At 40.8% G+C, this 21,935-nt stretch overlaps 1 protein-coding gene across 1 annotated transcript in view; it reads left to right on the top strand.

The window, feature by feature from the left end:
• glceb (glucuronic acid epimerase b) overlaps positions 1–21,438 on the top strand; it is a 51,555-nt gene extending 30,117 nt beyond the window's left edge. Inside the window, 5 exon segments of the mRNA XM_034115993.1 lie at positions 3,495–4,024; positions 11,726–11,826; positions 11,828–11,972; positions 19,703–19,995; positions 20,572–21,438. Of these exon segments, the coding sequence (XP_033971884.1) occupies positions 3,508–4,024; positions 11,726–11,826; positions 11,828–11,972; positions 19,703–19,995; positions 20,572–21,303 (1,788 nt within the window). The 5' untranslated portion in view covers positions 3,495–3,507 and the 3' untranslated portion in view covers positions 21,304–21,438.
• Positions 21,439–21,935: the final 497 nt, after the last annotated feature.

Below are 21,935 nucleotides of genomic sequence, written 5' to 3'. Positions count from 1 at the left end.
TGCTCCAAAATGTAATGGTTTATTTCTTGACCTGTGCTTCACAATTCCACCAAGTTTCATTAAAAGAAGGCCTTCAGTTTGTCTGTAATCATGCTGACAAACCCAAACAAAAACAACTTCCTTGGCAAGGTACCAAAAACGTTCAGGTTACAAGTCCACCAGGAATGTGGGCAGGCGCATATTTGACCAATCTTTCGAATAAATATTATTATTTTTCGGACTCCGTATTGTTAATACCAGTTTTTTTACAAGCGTCTGGTTTCATTGCTGTCCTTTAATCTGTATATCATGTTTTCCCCATAAACTCTATTAAATATAAAAGGGATTCAAATAATATGATCAGCACAAAGTATAAATCAGCCAAGTTCAGACTGCTTTCAACTCCCTGGTTTAGAGCCCGCACCGGTTTACAGGCTTAGTTTAAATCAGGTTTAAGATGGTCTCAGGTCCGAGTTCACTGTCCCGTTGCTACATGGCTACGAGATGATCAGTCCCTATCTTTTCAGTTTTTGTCGTAATAACCCATTTTTAAGTGTCTTCCAAATACATAAATAATTAATACATACATTTTTATTTCTCCATTCTTCCCAAAAAATACAATGTTCTTCAATGTAACAGTCTCTCTCTACTGCACGGTCTCTCTTCTCTTGCTCTTCTTTAAATGACATTCTAGTTTTAGTGGAAGTTTCAACCTCTAGAGCTAGTTTCAATCAGGTGGTTAACGGGGAAAGGCTATGACTGTGCCAGCATAGAAAGATATGATTTTGAACCAAAAACAAAAGGTGAGTAACCCTTTTCAATGGAGACATGACATTCCTCTTCCCATGTGCCTAATGTTGTGTGTAAATACATTCTTGAAGGGACATGGCTTTAAACTTGTCTTGTATTCAGTGCGTGGCTTTACGATACTCTCCGTACTGCAGTGCTTAAGCCCATGTCTATCCACCTTGAGCCTGAGCTCAACAGCAGCAACGAATCACTATAAAAAGAACCAATTATTTATAGTCGCTTTGTTGACAAGGGACGGTCCTACTTATCTTCCAGGGTGCAGTCCCCAGGCCCTCTGCCACGCGTTTCCAGCATTGTCAGAGCTCCTGTACGCCCAGTCCTTCATCACTGCACTAAGCAGCAGCAACATTTCTCTAAATATCCGCGATGTAAGACAATCATTAATCAGAGATGCAGGTTGTTTTTCACCATTTACTGGAACAGTAGATAGATCTACATTTTTGGTCTTTTGAAAAGGGTTTAGTTTTCATATGGGAATTTTCCTTTTTGCATATATGGGTGGACACGCGAAGCCCCATTCCTACAAAATCAAACTCAAAAGTCAGTGTTTAGCTTTACCAGTTGACATCCTAGAACTTAATATAGCAGGAGGGTATTTTTCATCTACAACTTGCACTTCCTCAACATATACTTGTTGAAGCAGTTTTTAAGTTAACTTTCCTATGTAGTAAGAGACATTCACTTTGTTCAAGAGGCTGCTAGCACTATAATTTGACTCTGCAAAGCTGTAGGACATTTCTATCTTCCAATTAATGCACATTCATTGAGCTGACCTTTGCTAGTGTCTAGTTTAAGGTGGGATATTGAAACGAACTTGGGGAATAATGATTTATCTCCCCCTCCCTCTTTCATCAGAGGACCGGAGTGTCGTCAGTGTAATAGTGAATTCTTTGAGCAGTGAGCTGTAATTAGTGTGGAGGAGGCGACCTCGGTGTGTGTATTGATTTCCAACTGGCTTGGTGAAAATGCCAAAAACACAGAGGACATGAAAACATGGATCAGGACTGAGTCATCCAGTTACGTGTCTCTTTGCATTGTTAGAAGTCTTCATTTATATACAATTAGGCCATCGACAACCTATAAATAAAATCGGAGTTTGTGCAATCTGAGCAAGTCATAACACTCCAATATTAAATGTTGAATGCTCTACCTAAAGTTTAAAAAGAGTCCAGAACATTTCCGTGAAAATGAATAGGGGTATAAATTGAAAATGCACAAAACATATCATCTGATATAGACGGAATATAAACGATCATGTTGTGACAGTAACCTTTATGTAAAGGAAAATGTTCGGGTTTGGAAATGTCAATATACATTTTAATTGCAAGTTGGAGTGTAGACCTTTTGAAAGGGTAATTGGGACGATGTAAGGGACCTGGGCTCAGCACTTAAAAACAATGTAATAGTTCAAGCTTTAGTGGTGCCTGTTGGTCGTTTTTGTATTACCGTTGGACATAGCAGGGTCTGTCTCTAATTGTTTTTGCCAGATAGAAGAGTTTCTGATCAAAAGTGAATTCCGAGCGCCTTCAAACAAGAAGTAAAAAATGAAGGACGAGTAGATTAGACTAATTGCAGACGAGGGTTGTTTGTTGGTTTACAAATGAGAGACATGCGCACATGCTGGCAACTAATGCACAGTCCTAAGCCTCTAATTGGCTAAAAACGTGCCATTTAGTGGGACGGACCACACTGAGTGGCGCTGGTTTCCTGTCTTCATGTGCTTCTGACTCATTTTCATCTAGACAGACTTCTCACCAAACAACAGCGAGCAAAAATGTGTTTTTGACACAAATTACAACTTGTCATCTATTTTGAGAAATGTTCTCCAAGCAGCATTCTCTTGGGTTTATGTAATTTTCCACGAAATAATCACTAGATATCACTTGCACTGTATGCTGTTGCTCAGTGTAATTTCCATGTAGCTAATTTAGATGTTTATTTTGGTTGTTCTGAATTATAATTGATTACTACTGTCCTTGTTTAGTATAATCACTATTATTATGAATCTACTCTCACTGATATAGAAAATAAAATTAATAGTAAAAGAGCAGTGTGGTTATGTCACTCATACACTTATCGGTCTAGTCTAGTCTAGTCTAGTATGGGATTAACGATTCCCCAGCTAGATCTCTCCTGATTTATTTGTATATGGATGCATGTGCATAACAAAGACTTCAAACATGGCCCGGCTATAACACGATGAAAGGACATATTCTTCGAAAACGATTTTATTCAAAGCCTGACCAAAACTAAAACTGACACTAAGTGGCGTATTGAAGTCTTAATGAGTCCGTTTCCACTGCTAAACATTTGACTCTTTGTGAGATTCAGACCCATTGTAGCTGAAAGAACAAGCTATGCACTGTGCACACTGTGTTAGTCCAAATCCTCCCACAATAAAAAGTATCTTGTAAAGTCATGGCTCCAGGTCAGGGGTAGAGGAGTAATATGATCTGTGAGGTGAAGGCAGATTCAACAGATAAGATGTTCTTCATGGATTTTACGTCACTGTATTTACATTTGCACCTTTTTCCCATCACATAATAATGATTAAGTAGGATATGATGAGTCAATACTGTTTAAATGGCTTTAAAAAAAAATGTCTTCAAGCTCACGGTGCTGAGTTATAGATTGCATGGTAATGGGCCCGACATATAATCAATGCTACATGCTTCTAACGTATCCCATGTGTTTGTGTCATGCAGGCGAGCTGTCACCATGCGCTGCCTGGCTGCTCGGGTGAACTACAAAACCCTCATCGTTATCTGCGCCCTCTTCACACTCATCACTGTGTTGCTATGGAACCGCTGCACCAGTGACACCTCGCTTCACTTCCTGCCCCGTGCTGCCGTGGTGGCTCCAAGTCCCAATGTGGGGGATGCTAGCATCAGCAGCCAGCAACACCCCCCACAACCCCCGGAGCCCCCGCCTGTTGTCGGTGTTGCCGCGGGGATCAAGTATGAAGAGATCGACTGCCTGATCAATGATGAGTCTACAATCAAAGGCCGACGAGAGGGCGGAGACGTTTACCTGCCCTTCAGCTGGATGGAGAAGTACTTTGAGGTGTACGGCAAGGTGGCGCAGTACGACGGCTACGATCGCTTTGAGTTCCAGCACAGCTACTCAAAGGTTTACGCACAGCGGGAGCCCTACCACCCCGATGGAGTCTTCATGTCATTTGAGGGATACAATGTGGAGGTCCGCGACCGTGTCAAGTGTATAAGTGGAGTGGAAGGTGAGACTTTTATATATAATTATCTTCTTTATATAGATATTTGGTGATACACCCTTCTTCGATATTACATTTTCACACTTACATACTTACAGTTTGAGTCACTGTACATCTGAATATTCACATTCTTTAAGAAACTTCTACGATCTGTCTAAACGCCTAAAGATCTGAAAGAGTTCTTGCTCTTGAATCCATGCTTCTTGAGAAACAGTGTCAGGTGTGTGTAGCAAAGATCAACAGTCCATCTCATAGGACGACATTGCTATCACTTTGACAAATAAGAAGAGGATCTAAAAAAAAGTGAACGTGATCATAGAACAACTTAATTTGTTGCAGATACAAATGGGTTCTATTTATAAATAGTATTTTCCTTTTTAGGGTGCCGAAGCTACCAAACTATTGGTTTTTCAACTTTGAATATGTCGATGTGGAATATACGATTTACTTGAAAAGGTCGTTTCTAGCTAATCTAAGGGATCATCCATCAATGCTTGATAAACAAGCTAGATCAAAAGCACATACTCAATCTCTGCCAACCAAATGCTATCAGTCTTTGTTTACCGCTACCAAACAAGATGTGTGTGCGTTCAAACGGTGTCTTTCCTTTACTCAGACACTCATTTCTTTGAATAGATATTGTATAGATATCTTGCTGGACGTTTGTTCTCCCTGTTACTTCACACTTTGAGTCTAACCCTCAAAGTAATTTTCTCGTCAAGGTTCCTTTTAAAATAATGATCAGGAAGGATCAATATCTCATTTTAAAGGCTATTAGTTCAACCATATTGTCATCAATATGATTCTGTTCCCAGCTCGCTTGAACAAATGACCCTGTATACTTTACTTCAATTGCAAAATAAATATTCATCATTTGTGTTTTATTGTCACAAAATATGGCAAACCGTAAAAAGAAACACTATAACACCGGCAACTTAAAATACAGAGGTCCTTTTTAAATTCTCCAAAACGTTTCCTACAGATTCAAACATGTTATCAGTGAAAAGGACACGCTTTGGATAAAAGCGTCTAACAAATGGCATGTAAGTAAAACAATCTTAGTTGTTTTGCCCTAGCCTATTTCCTCTCAGGAAGCAAGCTTTTGTTTGATCTGGGAGATGTAATAAAAGGTGATATATTCACTGGCAAAGTGTCAGTTGCTGAGGTTAGCCTGATGAGTAACGAGGCAGTGTCTCTGAGAGCAATTTGCCAGCAGTAAATAGGTATTTTTGCAGAGATGGATTGCACAATTTCCCCGCATTGGCTTTTTTTAGTGATACAAATCTGCTTTTCCGTTTATCCCACCAACAGAACAACACACAGTAGTTTCCTTTATAGTAAAAACTTGCAAGAAGTATATGTGTCATGCTTTCAGAGGCTTTGATATTCATATGGATGCAGAGAATACCAAATTACAAGGCAGGTCATAAAACACATAGTTGATTACTTCCAATGAGTTTGGCTGATTTTCAATAAATGTATTCCTTTTTTTCTGAACTGCAGTCCTACTAAAAGACCATCTGTAACACATGTAGGGAGTAAATATAGCAGGAAATGGGTCAGACAGTAATCCAGCCAAATGTGAGCAGTGGGGAGCCGAGTTATTCTCACCCTCTCATTTCCTGCACACGGTTTCTTTTAGTACAATATAGAGGAAACACTTCTATGGCTAGACGCTTGCATGCCCACTCACACACTTTAACAAGGTTCATTAATTAAGCCCAAGGCTCTTTCCTATTTAGCTCTCCTCACGCCCAAGCTTACACGCCTCTCTTCAACTTGCATATTTTTATAGGTGAAAATAGCACTTTATTAATTAGCTTGTCACAACCCAAGTTACCAAAGGGCTTACACAAGGTCATGGGAGGATTTCACTCCCAAAACACCATGTTACCCATGGAACAGTTATTTAACCCTCAGGATTATTCATTAAATATGGTTTACATCGCTCTAGCCTCTGCCATATTCTGTCAGAACATGATGTAACTTGTGTCAGGAGTCAAAGCATTTGACACACACTTAAATTAAGCAGTCAATCGCTTATTTAAAGGCACAATTTGTATGATTTCTCCCTTGCGATTTCTAGAAACAACACTTGCAATGTGGTACCAGTGTGTAAAAGCCTTGCCCAGATTCACTCTAGTTTTGAAACCTTGGCTTTTAGCCTCGCTATATTTGAGTTTTTTCTTCGTAGCTTCCTTTGAATGCATACTTAAGATCTAACACCTGGTCTTATTACAAGGCTTGACGCCTAAAAACATCTCAGACACACAAAATGAAAGGAAAAGAGAAATCAAGGCAGAGCAGAGTTGCTGCAGATACAGACACCATCACACACTCTTAGTGCGTCATAAGTGAAGAATGACAGGTATTATTTTTCTATTAAACTATACATTGATTCTAAAGAAAATCCTACACATTGTGCCTCTTAAACTGTGATACTTTTGGGATCCAAAACAATCTTTAAAGGGGACCTATCATGCAAAATGCACTTTGGTACGTCTTTTATACATGAATATGTGTCCCCGGTGTTCCAGGGAACTCACCAAGTGTCAGAAAACACAACCCTCTCTATTTTCCTCCATACCCAAATCTCTAAAAAAGGGGCTGCAACGGATCTGATAAAAACTGATCCAGATTTGAACACTTTCCTGACGTCAGGACGGTGGCGCTACGGCTATTGGGCCAACTCCACCAATCAGGAGGAGACAGCCACGGCCATTGCCGTTCGAAAGCGCTGGAGACGCCAGAGGTGGGAGTAAGTCCTACATGTGCAAGTCATGAGCAAGTCTCAAGTCTTGACCTACAAGTATCAAGCAAGTCCCAAGTCACTGTGGTGAGAGTCAAGCAAGTCAAGTCAAGTCATTGCTCAGGTCAAGTCAAGTCAAGTCAAGTCATACGAAATTCTGATGAATAAGCCCAGTTTCCCCATTTAAATCAGTTAAAAGACAGTGGTTATGAAAATGGATTTAACCCACACTATGATCTTCATTACATACACAGTTAATCATTTGAAATCTAATTTAGACCGATGACAATCATATTAGATTAATATTAACCCTAGAACTGCAGACAATATAGCTAGGACTCAATCAAAAAGTCTGTTAAAAAAGGCAGAATTCCAGGTAAGAAAATCGTATATGGCATTTGCCATTACACATATTTAATTTAAATGTCTGTTAACACTAGAACCGCCAACAGCGTCAGCACCTACATAGATATCATTTTCAAATCATTTAATTTGTTCCTCTTCATAATTTCCTTATAAACTAAGTAGGACGATTTAAAACTCACTTAATTGGGTTAATTTAGAAATGGCTTCAGTTTATCATCATAACAGATCAAAAAGTTCAGATTCATTTTACAATAAATCAAGGAATGATGACAAACTACAAACAAAAACAACATAATTAAAACATTTAAACAAACTACTAAAAGTAGATGAACTACATTATTCAACAGTTTACAGTAACTTCTGATAATAACACAGGGGAAATAAACGAGGCATCTCTTTTCCTCTCTCTCTCTCTCTCCCTCTCCTGACAGCCCGTCAGTATCGGGGTTAGTACAAATGAATCCCTTGGTGGTTCTAGTGTTCATTTACCGTTTTGTCTTCTCTTTGTAATGCTTAATCGATTTGAAACCAAGTCTAACGTAGCTTAAACTTAACGTTAGCTTTCTAGCTAACACAACACATTCACGCACCTTTCTCTGTGGGGTTTTTTGTAGTGACGAATGAAGTTGGATGTTGTGGTGGTCGTGTCACTGATCTTTATGCTGCAGACCCTGCATACCGCTGTTCTCTTCTTATTAGCGTCATTGACAACATAATCCTTGAATCCAAACTTCACTATTTGTGGAGTAACGCTAGCCGCTGCCATGTTAACTGACAGTCCTGCCGTCTAGTGGGTTGCCAGGTTTGCGCGCACGGCGCTATAATCACCCAATCACATTTTTCGAAAAAACTAAACGTAATATCTCACTACAAAAACAAACGCAAATATTTAATTTTAAACAGACAAGTCCTTTCAAGTCATCTGTCTCAAGCTTAAGTCAAGTCTCAAGTCATGAATACCAAGTCAAAGTCAAGTCAAGTCTTTTATCAATGTTAGTCAAGCAAGTCTCAAGTCCAAAAATATGCGACTCGAGTCTGACTCGAGTCAAGTCATGTGACTCGAGTCCCCACCTCTGGGAGACGCTGTAGTACATATGCCAGGCCTGTAGATGGTGCTGTTCTCACTGAATCTGCCCTTGCAAAAACAGAGCTAAAAAATGTCAAATTGAGCAAAATGAGGCATGGCTAAAATGCATGATCTGTTTGGTATTTTGAAAAAAAAAAAGTATAAATATGCCTGATATAGGTATATTCCTACACTATATTATTCAAATATAGCATGATAGGTCCACTTTAAATTGAGAGCGTTTCACATCATTCCTCCTTAAAATCACAACCAGTCAGAATACAGAAGTATGCTCTCAGGGTTTTTTCCTAGATAGTCATAAAAAAGCAGGACTCTGTGTCATTCCTTGTCACAAATCTTGTAGAGCTTGTAGTTTAATAGTCGAGGGTAAGGAATGGAGATCTTACTTTCTCTTCTTGCAGCAGTGCTTCCATGAGACAAAGAACAAAAGTTGAAAATAATGAAGCTCCAGCAGCCGGAGCGCTATCATTAGTGGACGTAGTTAATCCTCTGTAACAACACCCTCTTAAATCAAACTCTGTCTCGTTTTATGTTTCTCTCGCTTTTCCTTGAACCATCTTTATCTTCACACATACACTCAGAGCCCTAAAACACATTCGTTCAACTTAATTGGTTGATAAAACACATACTGTCCCTAACACTCTTGGTGCAAATGTATATATGAGGCGTGATCCATCAAACACCTATACACTAAAGGCCCTGACACACCAGGCCGAAATCGGCCGTCTTCGTTAGTCGGACGACGAAGCGTGCCCTGTCGCCCAAACACAATTTGGTGTGTGCCGAACCGTCGGCCGTGACACGCCTTATTTGGCCGACGCATCGCCGATTCAACATGTTGAATCGGCCGTGCGTCGGCCACAGGCAGTTGGACCAATAAATCACTCTGATTGGCTGTTCAGCTAGCGAAGCAGTGCATGAGAAGCGAAACGGTTGCTTGAGAATGTCTTCCACAAGCAACACTCCAATGGCTGATAGCTCCAGTACCGCACAAAACATGTTTTTGATGGACGAGAGTGAAAATGGAACGCACACGCTATTTGTTGTTTGTTTAGATCACGCAGTCTGTTCTTCTTCTCTGTCTTCCGGTTGTTGCCTCTGAATGACGAATACACACTACCGCCGCCTGCTGGTAAGGAGAGTTATTGCCACTCACGCATGCGCAGTTCGTACGTGCTCGGCTGAAGTCTTTGCGGTGTGTTCCAGTGCGACACATGGCCAAGACGCAGGAGAACACGGCGACGCAACAGTCGGCGTCGGCGAGTTCTCTGGTGACTGCTTGGTGTGTCAGGGCCTTTAAGGTGGATTTGGATGAATAGTCTGTCAAACCAAGACACTGTGGCATACTGTTGGAGTTGCAGCTTGGTCACAATGACTCCAAATCACAAATATATTTAAATAGACAACATCTCAAACCAATGAATAAATAAAACTTCAGTTTTCAGGCATTATGCTTCATATCTATCCATTAGGCTTCGTGTATAACTTTCGCTTTTCAAAAATATGGTGCGAGTTGTTTTGCTTAAAAATACTTCAGAGAAACTGGAAGTGGCAAAGAACAGGTTGGTTCCTAATTCTCAGCACAAATATGGAAGCTTTCATGTCACGTTATTCATTTTGGTTTAATATTAAACATGTTGCTTAATGCCCTTTAATGTTTACTCACCTTCATGCAGATGTTACAGTCTGCTGACCTACAAAAACAAAGCCTGCATAATAATAAGATGGTGGAACAGTTTCCTGCTATAGAAACTTCAGTAGGCTTAGAGCCTCCTGTAATTGGTAGAAGACCTAGTTTTTCAGATTGTTAGAAAAGTCAGCTCTCTGGAGTCATGACATATGTTGAGGCTTAACAGTCAATTCCACATGGATTACTGGGTGTTATTCAGTAGCACGGCATTACAGTGTTGAGATTTTGACAGTCATTTGACTTAAGTTGTCTTGGGAGACGGCAGTAACGAGGCAGGCAGGGAGACAAGTCTGGCACTTTCACCTCGAGGGGAGTTGCATTGACATCATCAGGGGAAATGAAATGGCAGATCTGACGAAGAGAAACAATAGCTAGTAATAAGTCAATGTTTGTGTAGTTTGTGTTGTTTTAAAATCCTCTGATTCTGGACCATTCATTCAAAGCATGTTCTCGAATGCAAAACACATCTATACCAACACATGGCATTCTGTGTGATTGGTCTATCCATTTAAGCTCTTTGCAAAGGAACATGTTTAAATTCAGAATGACTTCTGCTCATCAGTGTGACTCTACAGTTTAGAGGCCATGATTGTTTTGTGTAATGAATTTGGTCTGTCTGAAATAATTCTTCACAGTAATGCACATGCAGTCCATAAGAATGAGGGGATCAGGAGTGGACGGAAGTGTTGGTTAAGCTCTCGCAGAAAGGGTGAAAAGGGACTTAGTGTTTAAACAACGCCACGAACAACGGTAGATGTCCCAGATTGGTAGGCAGATGTAGAAACAAACTCTACGTGTGTGCATATTCACAACTGTCAAACATTTATTACATTATTTATTAATCATTGTTTTTATCGTTTTTTTCTAATTGTGTTCTTTAAAGAATGAATGATGTAATATAATATGAAGCCCTAGACAAGCCATTACTAGCTAAAACTCTCTCAATGTTCTTATATTGTCCATAAGGTAGATTGAAAACCCTCCTTTCGTCATAAAAACAAAGTGTGCTCTGTTATGTCAGTCACTGTCACAGCCTGAATCTTTGTGTGAAATGTGTCATATTAGGAAAAGAGAACATAAGTGATCACCTCAAATGCAGTTGTTATTATTTTTAGAGGAGCAGGCACGTTATTACCTCCATAGTATGAGTGTGTTATGATGTTATTCTCCGAGGGACAGGGTGTAGGTTGCACATGTGCTCTCACTGTCAAAGGTCTTTAAGTGAACTATCTGTTAATCAGACTCATCCTCCTGCCTAAGCTATTTCTGGCTGCGTGAACAGGGAAGCTCGCCTCTGGTCAAATGCAGTAGATTAGCTTGAATATTACCACACCATCCAATCATTCACCTTAGCTGGCGCTCTCGGTTTAAAAAAACAAACTTTTCCTGCTTCTTTTTTGTCTTCCGTGTCTGCATTTATAAAATAAGCCCAGATCTCAACCTTTTCAATATGCTCGTTCCGTTAACTGGAACGTTTTTAAATGTGTGTGTTTGATATTAATATTTATTGTTAGCCCAGATTTATTGTTATGACCGTGCTTATAACCTCTATGTGACACCCACTGCACCACAATAAGCTGTTATGACAACTGCTATCTCAAAAGGAGCATTTGCTTGAAATAGACTGCAAAGAGCCTAAAATAAATATCTTCTTTTAACAAGATGATCACATTATTTAAAGCATTGCACTTTTGAAAAGTAATAATTAGAAAAAGAAAACCACAGGATTAAATATCTATATTATCTTGCATACAGGAAGGTAATAGTCTATATTTATTCAACATCATCCTTCTCTACCTCCGTCTTTTCCAACAGGCGTGCCTCTGTCCACACAGTGGGGTCCTCAGGGATACTTCTACGCCATCCAGATCGCTCAGTATGGCTTGAGCCACTACAGCAAGAACCTGACGGAGCGCCCCCCCCCACGTGGAGGTCTACGATACGGCCGAGGACAGAGACAGCCGGGCCAGCTCCGCCCCCTGGAGCGTGCCCAAAGGGTGCGTCCTCAGCCGTGTCCACGACAAGACCCGAGCCTCTTCCGTGCGTCAGTTCAGTGCTCCAGGTATGTGAAACTTTCCATGAGCGTGCACAACCTCGGGGCGCGGAGCTTATCTCCTGGTAACGGTGACTGTAGGAGACCTGAGATACAGCTACACCCTCAGGGGGGGTGATGGTCTGCAGTGAGTCACAGCTACAGCGCGACCATACACACTGTTAGAGCCATTTTCATTTTGTTATGGTCTGAATGTTAGGCTTAATAATAATATAAAGATTAAACTCTTAATTAATCATGTATTTTTGTGAGTCACACTATGGTTTAAAAGATATTCATTTAAGGCTCACTCATTTGTTATGAAATGTGCGTCAGGTATCACGTGCATGGCTAAATGCCTATATATGGCAGGTTAATAGGACACAGCTGATTGTGATGAGACGGCGAAGCGGTAAAGTATTTTGATCGTGTCCTTTTTGTTCTTTTTGGATACTGATAACTTTTATTTACTATGAAGCGAAGAAATGTTTCCTGTTTCTATGCCGTCTGGACCAATGAATAAAGCTCATCTGATTCAACAACGATCTCCGCTAAATTTGTTTGAAAACAAAGAGAGGCGCGTCAAAACCCACAACCCCGACAGAGGTGGCTATTAAATGTAGACAAGGATTAAAACGCCACCACACACCAGGGCTGCTCAATTAATCGTATTTTAATCGCAATTACGATTTTGGCTTGCAATGATTATGAAAACAACATAATCGAAATAAAACGATTATTTATTTATTATTATTATTTATTTATTTTAATTTTCTTTTTTTACATTTTTAATTTTATTGGTTTTTCAGTTGAATTATACTTAAAGTTCAGGGTAATCAACTGTTAAAAACATACTGTTCACATTTTGTTTTTCAATAAATGGATGTTTTCAAAGTAATAGTTTTTAATAATCGTGATATCAATTATTGACCCAAATAATCGAGATTATGATTTTTGCCATAATCGAGCAGCCCTACCCCACACACAGACTGCTGGTTGACAGTGGACCCACCACACAAGGAGAAACTCTGAGAATGTGATGATTTAAGAACATCACTCATTTCATCCTGTTTTGTTCACTTAGTCAGACATTGTCAATGCTGTCTACAGTAAATGCGTTCACGCTGGTCCTACAGGCACAAACACCTCCCGTCGACATTATTTCCACAAGAGACTTTTATCCAGCGTGAATATCAGCGGCTGAAATTAATTCATCAGCTGGAGCCAATTACACTTAATTGTGTTTGTTGGTCAAAGGACAGAATAAATCTCTGGCTGTTAGAGCTCTTTGAAAGCCATTGTGCCATATGGGCTTTAATGACAGATATTTAACCTGTGCCTTTTTGTGGTTCAGGAACACGTACAGTGTGCCGAGTCTCTTCAGGGGAACAATTAGTTGATCGTTTCAGACAGGACATAAGATGTCAATCTTTGAAAACTGTGTTTCAATATTTACTTTCACCATCAAAAAATGCTAAATATTTCCTAAAACAGATGGAGAATGCAGTTTCTAGCAAACCGATTAAATAGTCCATTTGTTTCGGACACAGTTGGTGTTCTAGTGAGCATTTATGGCAGCAGTGTATGTTAGATTGACTGTGAAAATAACAACATGTTATAAAGATACACGTCACCCGAAGCAGGCAGCTTTAACATTATCAAATGTGATTTACCTGCATTTAAATAGTATAACTCGAAGTTTGATTTTAAAGGGGACCTATCATGCAAAATGCACTTTTGTACGTCTTTTATACATGAATGTGTCCCCGGTGTTCCAGGGAACTCACCAAGTGTCAGAAAACACAACCCTCTCTATTTTCCTCCATACCCAAATCTCTAAAAAAGGGGCTGCAACGGATCTGATAAAAACTGATCCAGATTTGAACACTGTCCTGACGTCAGGACGGTGGCGCTACGGCTATAGAGTGGCGAAGTCCCTCCCACTTACTTCCGGGGTATGGGACCTTATTTCGGAAAAATTATGCATTGAAGTCAATGGGGAGAGAAAACTTATCTTTCGATCCCGTTTGAATTGTGCCATGAATTACACATATGATGTTTGTCAATCTTAAAAAATCATTTCCATGTCAAAAAAGTCACAGTTTGTCTTAAAACTGTTGAAATATAAGACTTTGAAAAATACGAAACTAGAAAGACTACAAATCCCAGAGTCGCGTAAGTGATGTCACAATTGAGACACTACGATACACGTATAATACCGTATATATACGATCAGCGCCATATAGATAGAATCTATCTATATGGCGCTGGCTAAGATAAGATAACTTTAACAAGATGCCTGTGTGCTTAGTACCAGGTTGTTATTATACCAGCAATGGGTCTTGCTTGTTCTTTCGCTTCCCGTCTGATGAAAGAGGAGTGTGTAGATCAAGTTAGCTACCTAGCTAGTAGCTAGCACGTTAGTTAGCATTACAGCCTTTTCATTTTTATTAGCCTTAACATGAAGTAACATTAAGTAACCCAAAATGTTAAACAGTAAGAGTAGTAGTCATATTTCGTGAACCCTTTGAATAGTACTGTCACCGGTGTGATCATTCTATAATACACAATTTAAGCCCGGGGGAGAAATGCTAACGCTAACGCTAGCGATCTTCTCTACTTCATGCTATCTGCACAAATGGTTGACATTAAACATTAAAACGACCGGGCAGTTCAGAGAGAATCAAAGGAAGGCAGGCAGGCAGCTTTGCATGACATTCTTCAGGACGTGTTTCATTGTGGTGATAGTGTGAGGGTAGCCAATCGGTTTGTTGACAGTAGTGACGGCCATCTTGGTGACGTGTGTTGTTCTGTGAGACCAGAGATGTAGTTCATTGAGCGGTTCACACAAACAAATGTGTTACTTCACAGTTTTACGACACATTTTATTTTTTTTGACTTGCAAAATTATCTTTTAAATTGACAAACATCATATGTGTAATTCGTGGCACAATTCAAACGGGATCAAAAGATAATCTTTCTCTCTCCATTGACTTCAATACATAACTTTTCCGAAATAAGGTCCCATGGAGGTCCACCGGAAGGGGAGGGACTTCGCCACTCTATTGGGCCAACTCCACCAATCAGGAGGAGACAGCCACGGCCATTGCCGTTCGAAAGCGCTGGAGATGCTGTAGTACATATGCCAGGCCAGTAGGTGGTGCTGTTCTCACAGAATCTGCCCAGAGCTAAAAAATGTCAAATTGAGCAAAATGAGGCATGGCTAAAATGCATGATCTGTTTGGTATTTTGAAGGAAAAAAAAGTATAAATATGCCTTATATAGGTATGGTCCTACACTATATTATTAAAATATATCATGATAGGTCCACAGTGAACATGTTTCATCGACCCATTTTCAGTTGCAAATATATAACAAGAGCAACATAAAAACAGTATTTGAATAGAAGTACTTACAAGATAAGACGTTTTGCTAATAGGCCCTGTGTAATAAAACGGTCTGAAGCAATGTTCCCAAGTCCAAGGTATATCTAAATGTATCCACCTCAATGGCTTTGTATCTATGCTCACATCGTACTGAGGGCACTCAGACTGTATAGTGGTTCCTTGTGTGCAGCCTTCTTCTCCCTTATGCGTCCAGAAATGGCTCCATAAAGAGGGAAAATATGAAATGAAAAAGGAAAAAATGGACCGTCTCCCTCTTCACTCATAATGTCCTTTTCATTATGTCCCAAACGGAATTGTATTCAGGGCTGCTGTCTGTGTGTGTGTGTTTGTATGATGGACTGAGCCAGATAAGATTTTAAAGAGTGCAAGTTTTCAAATCACAAGAGCGAGTTAGAGTTTAATATGGTGAACATTTGTATCACCAGCTTTAATGACTGTCTCATTACTCAAGGGTTATCAATTCATGTTCATGTTGTGATTTTGCTAAGAAGAATAACAATCATGGGCCATGGCTACTGCTGGTAAATATGCTGCAGACAGACCAACAGAGTGATGAGTTTTTATACATCATAGTCTGGTGGTTTACCTCACGTCAATTTCAGACTAGTTTACAGGTAGATGACAGTCAAGTGCAACACTAATAGCTGCTGAACGTTGTGAGAAAAACCAAGTTAATCTACTAAGCATATGACTTTTTACATCTTGTAAATATCTTCATAAATATATGAATATATGTGTTAAATCTGTCATATTTCAACAAAATCTCTTACTCAAATGGACATATTAGGGGGGAAAAGGACCAGAGGACCTCAAAAGCAACAGCAATATTTTACAAGTATGTAGAAGCAATAGTTGTTTGATATTTCTTGTAATATATTCAATGCAGCTGCAACAATGGTCTGACAATTGCAATTGCTTATTTTCCTGAAATTGTTCAGCCAATAGGCAATTTACAGATGTTGTTCTTCTATGTTGAACATGTCTTAGTGATCTAAGTATAACTCTTAATCAAATCTGACTGTTTATTATCATACAGCTGCGAAATGACCAAGGCGCGGAGATATTTTGCAGAGTTATTTTTGGATTTGGAGAAGTCAGAATCTTGTGCTGACTGTGAGAGGTCTTTATTCTCCTTTGCTCTCCTGCTGATATTTCCAGGACATTCTTTCTCTCTTTGTGTGTGGGTCCTTTTGTTGAGCTGCTGCCTCTCCTGTAATTTCCCCCTCCTCCTAATTCCTCCGCTTTCAACCTATCATCATCGACAATTTATTTTCATTCCGACGCCGCACACTTTTCTCTCTGTCTCTGCTCCTCGCTCACCGTGCCTCACAGCCTCGACTTGCCATCATCTCTTTCCTCGACATCATCATGTTTTCATCATCACTCCTCAGCCTTCCCTCTGCAGTCTTCATTCTCCATTCATCTTGGTCATCCATCTCCGGATTTCAGTCACTTTTCCACCTCTCTTTATTCATCTCCACCCCCTTATCCCCCCCCTCAGCCCTCTTGAGCTTGCTAAACATTGCAATCATATTACGCACTATCCATTTAAACGCCTTATTCTGCTCTGTGTTACAAACTTTTCCTGTTTTCTTCATTTTCTGTCAGTTTATCTTTCCGTATCTTCCTCCCTCCACTCCTCTTTCTCTCTGTTAGGGTATTTTTCCTCCTTATTTTATCTAGGGCACTGGTGGTGAACAGCCTCTCAAATCAAGTGGATCAATCGTGTGTCCCCTGATAATAACCTACCATCTACCATCTGCACATTCTCACACAGTGTCCTCCTCTGAGCACCTTTTCTTTTCTCAATCCCCTCCTGGAAATGCATTTTGTTCAAACCTGTCAGAATAAGCGAGGTGATCTGTGTATGGAGAAACAGTTGAGTGACAGCCGTCAACACAGGCAGTGCCTTTTAAGAAAACAGTGTTCACCACAACTGGAAGTTTTCATTTTATTGTCTCATAACATTGAAACAAAGTAGACTTTTTTTGACACTTTTATAAAAACCAACTGGAGTGGTTAATAACGATGTTGCCAATCATTTAAACTGTTTCCATTACTCCCTTGCAATAATAAAAAATCCTGTGAATCGCGGACTACTAATACAATTAGTTAGTTGTCTTTTGATTCTCATCAGTGTCAAAAAGACTAGTAACTCTACTTTCATACAACGTTGTAAGACAATCAAACATTCTGTGATGAATCAGAAACTAATATCAATTTAGTTGATGGACATTCACTTTAATTGCCTGCTAAATATGTTATATTTTAAATTGCTGTCTATTTCCAGGCCAATATGCCAATGATTTGAGGATTTCTGCATATTTAAAGTGGACCTATCATGCTATATTTGAATAATATAGTGTAGGACCATACCTATATAAGGCATAGTTATACTTTTTTTTTTTCAAAATACCAAACAGATCATGCATTTTAGCCATGCCTCATTTTGCTCAATTTGACTTTTTTTAGATCTGTTTTTGCAAGGGCTGATTCTGTGAGAACAGCACCATCTACAGGCCTGGCATATGTACTACAGCTACTTTCGAACGGCAATGGCCGTGGCTGTCTCCTCCTGATTGGTGGAGTTGGCCCAATAGCCGTAGCGCCACTGTCCTGACGTCAGGACACTGTTCAAATCTGGATCAGTTTTTATCAGATCCGTTGCAGCCCCTTTTTTAGAGATTTGGGTATGGAGGAAAATAGAGAGGGTTGTGTTTTCTGACACTTGGTGAGTTCCCTGGAACACCGGGGACACATATTCATGTATAAAAGACGTACCAAAGTGCATTTTGCATGATAGGTCACCTTTAAGTGTTGCACTGCTGCCGCTACAACACAAGCAATTCACCCTGGGCTCTGGGATATTACAATGGGCATTTGCTCTGTCATTGACAAAGAAAAGACATTCAAAATATGATTTGCTGATTAATTGATACAAAAAAATACTTTTTGTTTGCAGCGGAACATGAAGACTTCCCAAGCGGTTTAATAATGTTCGTAGGCACTATATGCCGTGATGTAGTTACTAGAAGATGTTAATGATTAATAAAAGACTGTTGCTTGGATTCTTTTGGTCTCCGCACATGCACAACACGCACTGAACATATGTTTGCGTCATGCTCACTCGTGTATACAAGCATTGTTTTGACGCTGACGTATGTGCAGCTACATGTCGTCTGTGCCTGCTGCCTGATTGTTAACAGCAGAGCAGAGGAGGTGGAATCTCGTCTATATTCCCTGCCCATCCTTTATTGATGCCAGAGTAATCACAGGGCCAGAGTACAAATCCACTTACTCTCTGCATTGCCTTAAGTAATGGATTTATGAGTGCATTAAAGAGCTGTAGTCTTGCAGAGGCCCCTGCCAGACTGGCTCTCTCCTCCATTCTCCTCGTGATCAACTGTCTTTGTGTCTGCTTCTGCTTCCTCAGCTCAGTGTCATGTGGGATCTGATTCTCAATTGTCTTCTCAGTATTGGCTCATTTTCACTCTCTCCGCTCCTTGGCTGGCGTTAAGGGCACTTGAGGCCACCCATCCTGCCATTATCCTCCTTTTTTCTTGACTACTGCATTTTTCTCTTTACTCCTTCGGGGACCTTCATTATAAACGTTTTTTTTTTGTTGCTGTGCACACCACGTAACAAGGGCAAAGGAGAGATGGTTCCAGAAGCTGTTTATGGTTTAGAGAGTTGACATGCATTCAGAACAGCAACTGAAGTGGCTGGCACTTGAGTTGATGGGTATGGGAGCAGTGGCAGTGTGAAAACTGAATCTCTCCTGAGTTTCTGACTTGAAGCTTTGTGTGGAAGAGATGTGGAGATGCAAATGGAAAGTTTCTACAGTCCATCAACTTCTTCTTTCACTCTTTTTTTCCATCTTCCGACATGTCTGTTTTTTCTTTTTTTTATTCCTTTCTGTCCTTTGCCTAATTAAGCTCTGTGCGCAGTGACTCATCCGTACCATACTCCCCATGAGAAGCTTGTCTCTGCTAGTGTTCAATGCTCTGACACACAGACACACACACACACACATAACGACAGAAGAAAAGAAGGTTTTTGACCGCAGAATGTTTCTGACTGTAATTGATCATTTGAGAATGTGACTACAGACTGAGTTTGGGGAACGTGGGAGATAAGACAAGCTTTCATTGAAACACAACATCAATGGATACAAAGTAAAAAGCTTTCAGTCAGTCTGATAAAAATAGTCCACTGTCATCCGGTAATCGTCTCAAGTTTATAAAATCAGTCAAATGAGGTTAGTCAGGTTTTTCCAGACAAATTCCACTGGAAGAAATGTTCCATCTTCACCTTCAATTTAAGCACTTAACATGTAACCTCCCCCCACCACAGAGTCCTCAGAAGGCGTGTCCCTCCAGCTGGGTAACCCCAAAGACTTCATCCTCAGCTTGGACATCAAGTTCGTCTCCAACGGCAGCGTGTCTGTGATCCTGGAGACCACGGAGAAGGGCGCGCCGTTCACCATCCACTACGTGACCAACACACAGCTCATCGCATTCAAAGACCGGGAGATCACGTACGGCGTCGGGCCGCGCACCGCCTGGAGCACCCTGACCCGGGACCTGCTCACCGACCTCAGGAAGGGCGTCGGGCTGTCCAACACCAAGGCTGTGAAGGCCACCAAGGTGAGTGACTGCCAGACATTCAGGGTGGACAGCTGATGAGATCTAATAAACATGTAGCTGCCCCAGAGTGAATGATTAGTTTAATAACAAACTAACTGCTGTATCTTAATAATTCAGTGATGTTAGTTACAAGTAGTAAATGTTTTGTGTTTCAGATCCTCAAATGTGAGGAAATGCTGTTTGTTTTTTTCTTCTATTCTGACGTTTTTGGGTTTTGGACAGAACAATGTAGCTATTTTCTGACATTTTATAGACCAATATATTCATATATTAATCAAGAAAACAAACAGCAAATGCACCCAGTTATTTAACCTCTTGAGCCCTTAACGTGTTCCTAGATATGTAATAATAATTAGTTTCACATCTTAAATCTACATAACAGTTGGTGGTATCAACAAACTAATACCATTATGATTTTAACAGATATTGAAAAATGTGTAAATATAGATAAAATGTAGATTTTTGTAATAATAGGTTATTCCTTATTTTGTTAATTCGACACAAAACATGATCATAGAGATTTAATTCTTGCCAAATCTTCATTCCAGTTATAATATTACTTCTTTCTGTTCTCAGATCATGCCCAGACGGGTGGTGCGGTTAGTCCTCCACGGGCGTGGCTTTGTTGACAACGTCACCATCTCCACCACCGCCCACATGGCCGCCTTCTTCGCCGCCAGCGACTGGCTGGTGCGCAACCAGGACGAACGGGGGGGCTGGCCCATCATGGTCACCCGTAAACTGGGGGAGGGCTTCCGGCCCCTGGAGCCCGGCTGGTACTCGGCCATGGCTCAGGGCCAGGCCATGTCCACCCTGGTGAGGGCCTTCCTCCTCACCAGGGAGCAGGGCTACCTCAGCGCTGCCCTCAGGGCGGTGGGACCCTACAAGGTGCCTTCAGCGCAGCACGGGGTCAAAGCTGTGTTCATGAACAAATACGACTGGTATGAAGAGTACCCCACCACCCCCAGCTCCTTTGTCCTCAACGGCTTCATCTACTCGCTGCTGGGCCTCCACGACCTGACTGAGACCGCGGGGGAGAAGCTGGGCCGGGAGGCGGGGCAGCTGTTCAGCCGCGGCATGGACTCTCTGAAGGCCATGCTGCCGCTCTTTGACACGGGGTCTGGGAGCATCTACGACCTGCGCCACTTCATGTTGGCCACAGCGCCCAACCTGGCACGCTGGGACTATCACACCACGCACATCAACCAGCTGCAGCTGCTGGCGTCCATAGACAACGCGCCCGTCTTTAAGGACGTGGTGAAGCGCTGGAAAAATTACTTAAAAGGGATTCGTGCGAAGCACAACTAGACAAACTGTAACACACGTATAGCATACAGCTGATAGAATGACTGAAAACAATGAATATACTGAAAATGATAGAATGTAAGGCAGTGATGGTGTGTGTGTGTGTGTGTGTGTGTGTGTGTGTGTGTGTGTGTGTGTGTGTGTGTGTGTGTGTGTGTGTGTGTGTGTGTGTGTGTGTGTGTGTGTGTGTGTGTGTGTGTGTGTGTGTGTGTGTGTGTGTGTGTGTGTGTGTGTGTGTGTGTGTGTGTGTGTGTGTGTGTGTGTGTGTGTGTGTGTGTGTGTGTTGAGGTTCATTAAGCCGCAGCTCGACACTAAAAGTTCATTGTATGCTCTGCTGCAGGTTTAATATTACCTGCAACACTGACTGTAGCTCTCCTCCAAATTATGCACAGACCTATTTTCAGAGTGTTTGTGTGTGTGTGTTTGCGGGTGTGTAAAGTAACAATATATGATGTTAGAGAAAGATGAAACTCTTTTAGTTTGAGTCATATTTCCAACGTTCTTTGATGCATCCACCACTCCTCTCCAATTGTATTTTTGGACCATTTTATCCCAGATTTACAAAGGTTATAGAAACAACAAACTACAACGTATATATTAGTAACATATGTTATGTTTTGGATGACATTTTGGAT

This window comes from Trematomus bernacchii, unplaced genomic scaffold, assembly GCF_902827165.1.
Source record: "Trematomus bernacchii unplaced genomic scaffold, fTreBer1.1, whole genome shotgun sequence".
NCBI lineage: Eukaryota > Metazoa > Chordata > Actinopteri > Perciformes > Nototheniidae > Trematomus > Trematomus bernacchii.
The sequence above is the reverse complement of the archived record's forward strand: the minus strand, read 5'-3'. Positions and strand labels throughout refer to the sequence as shown.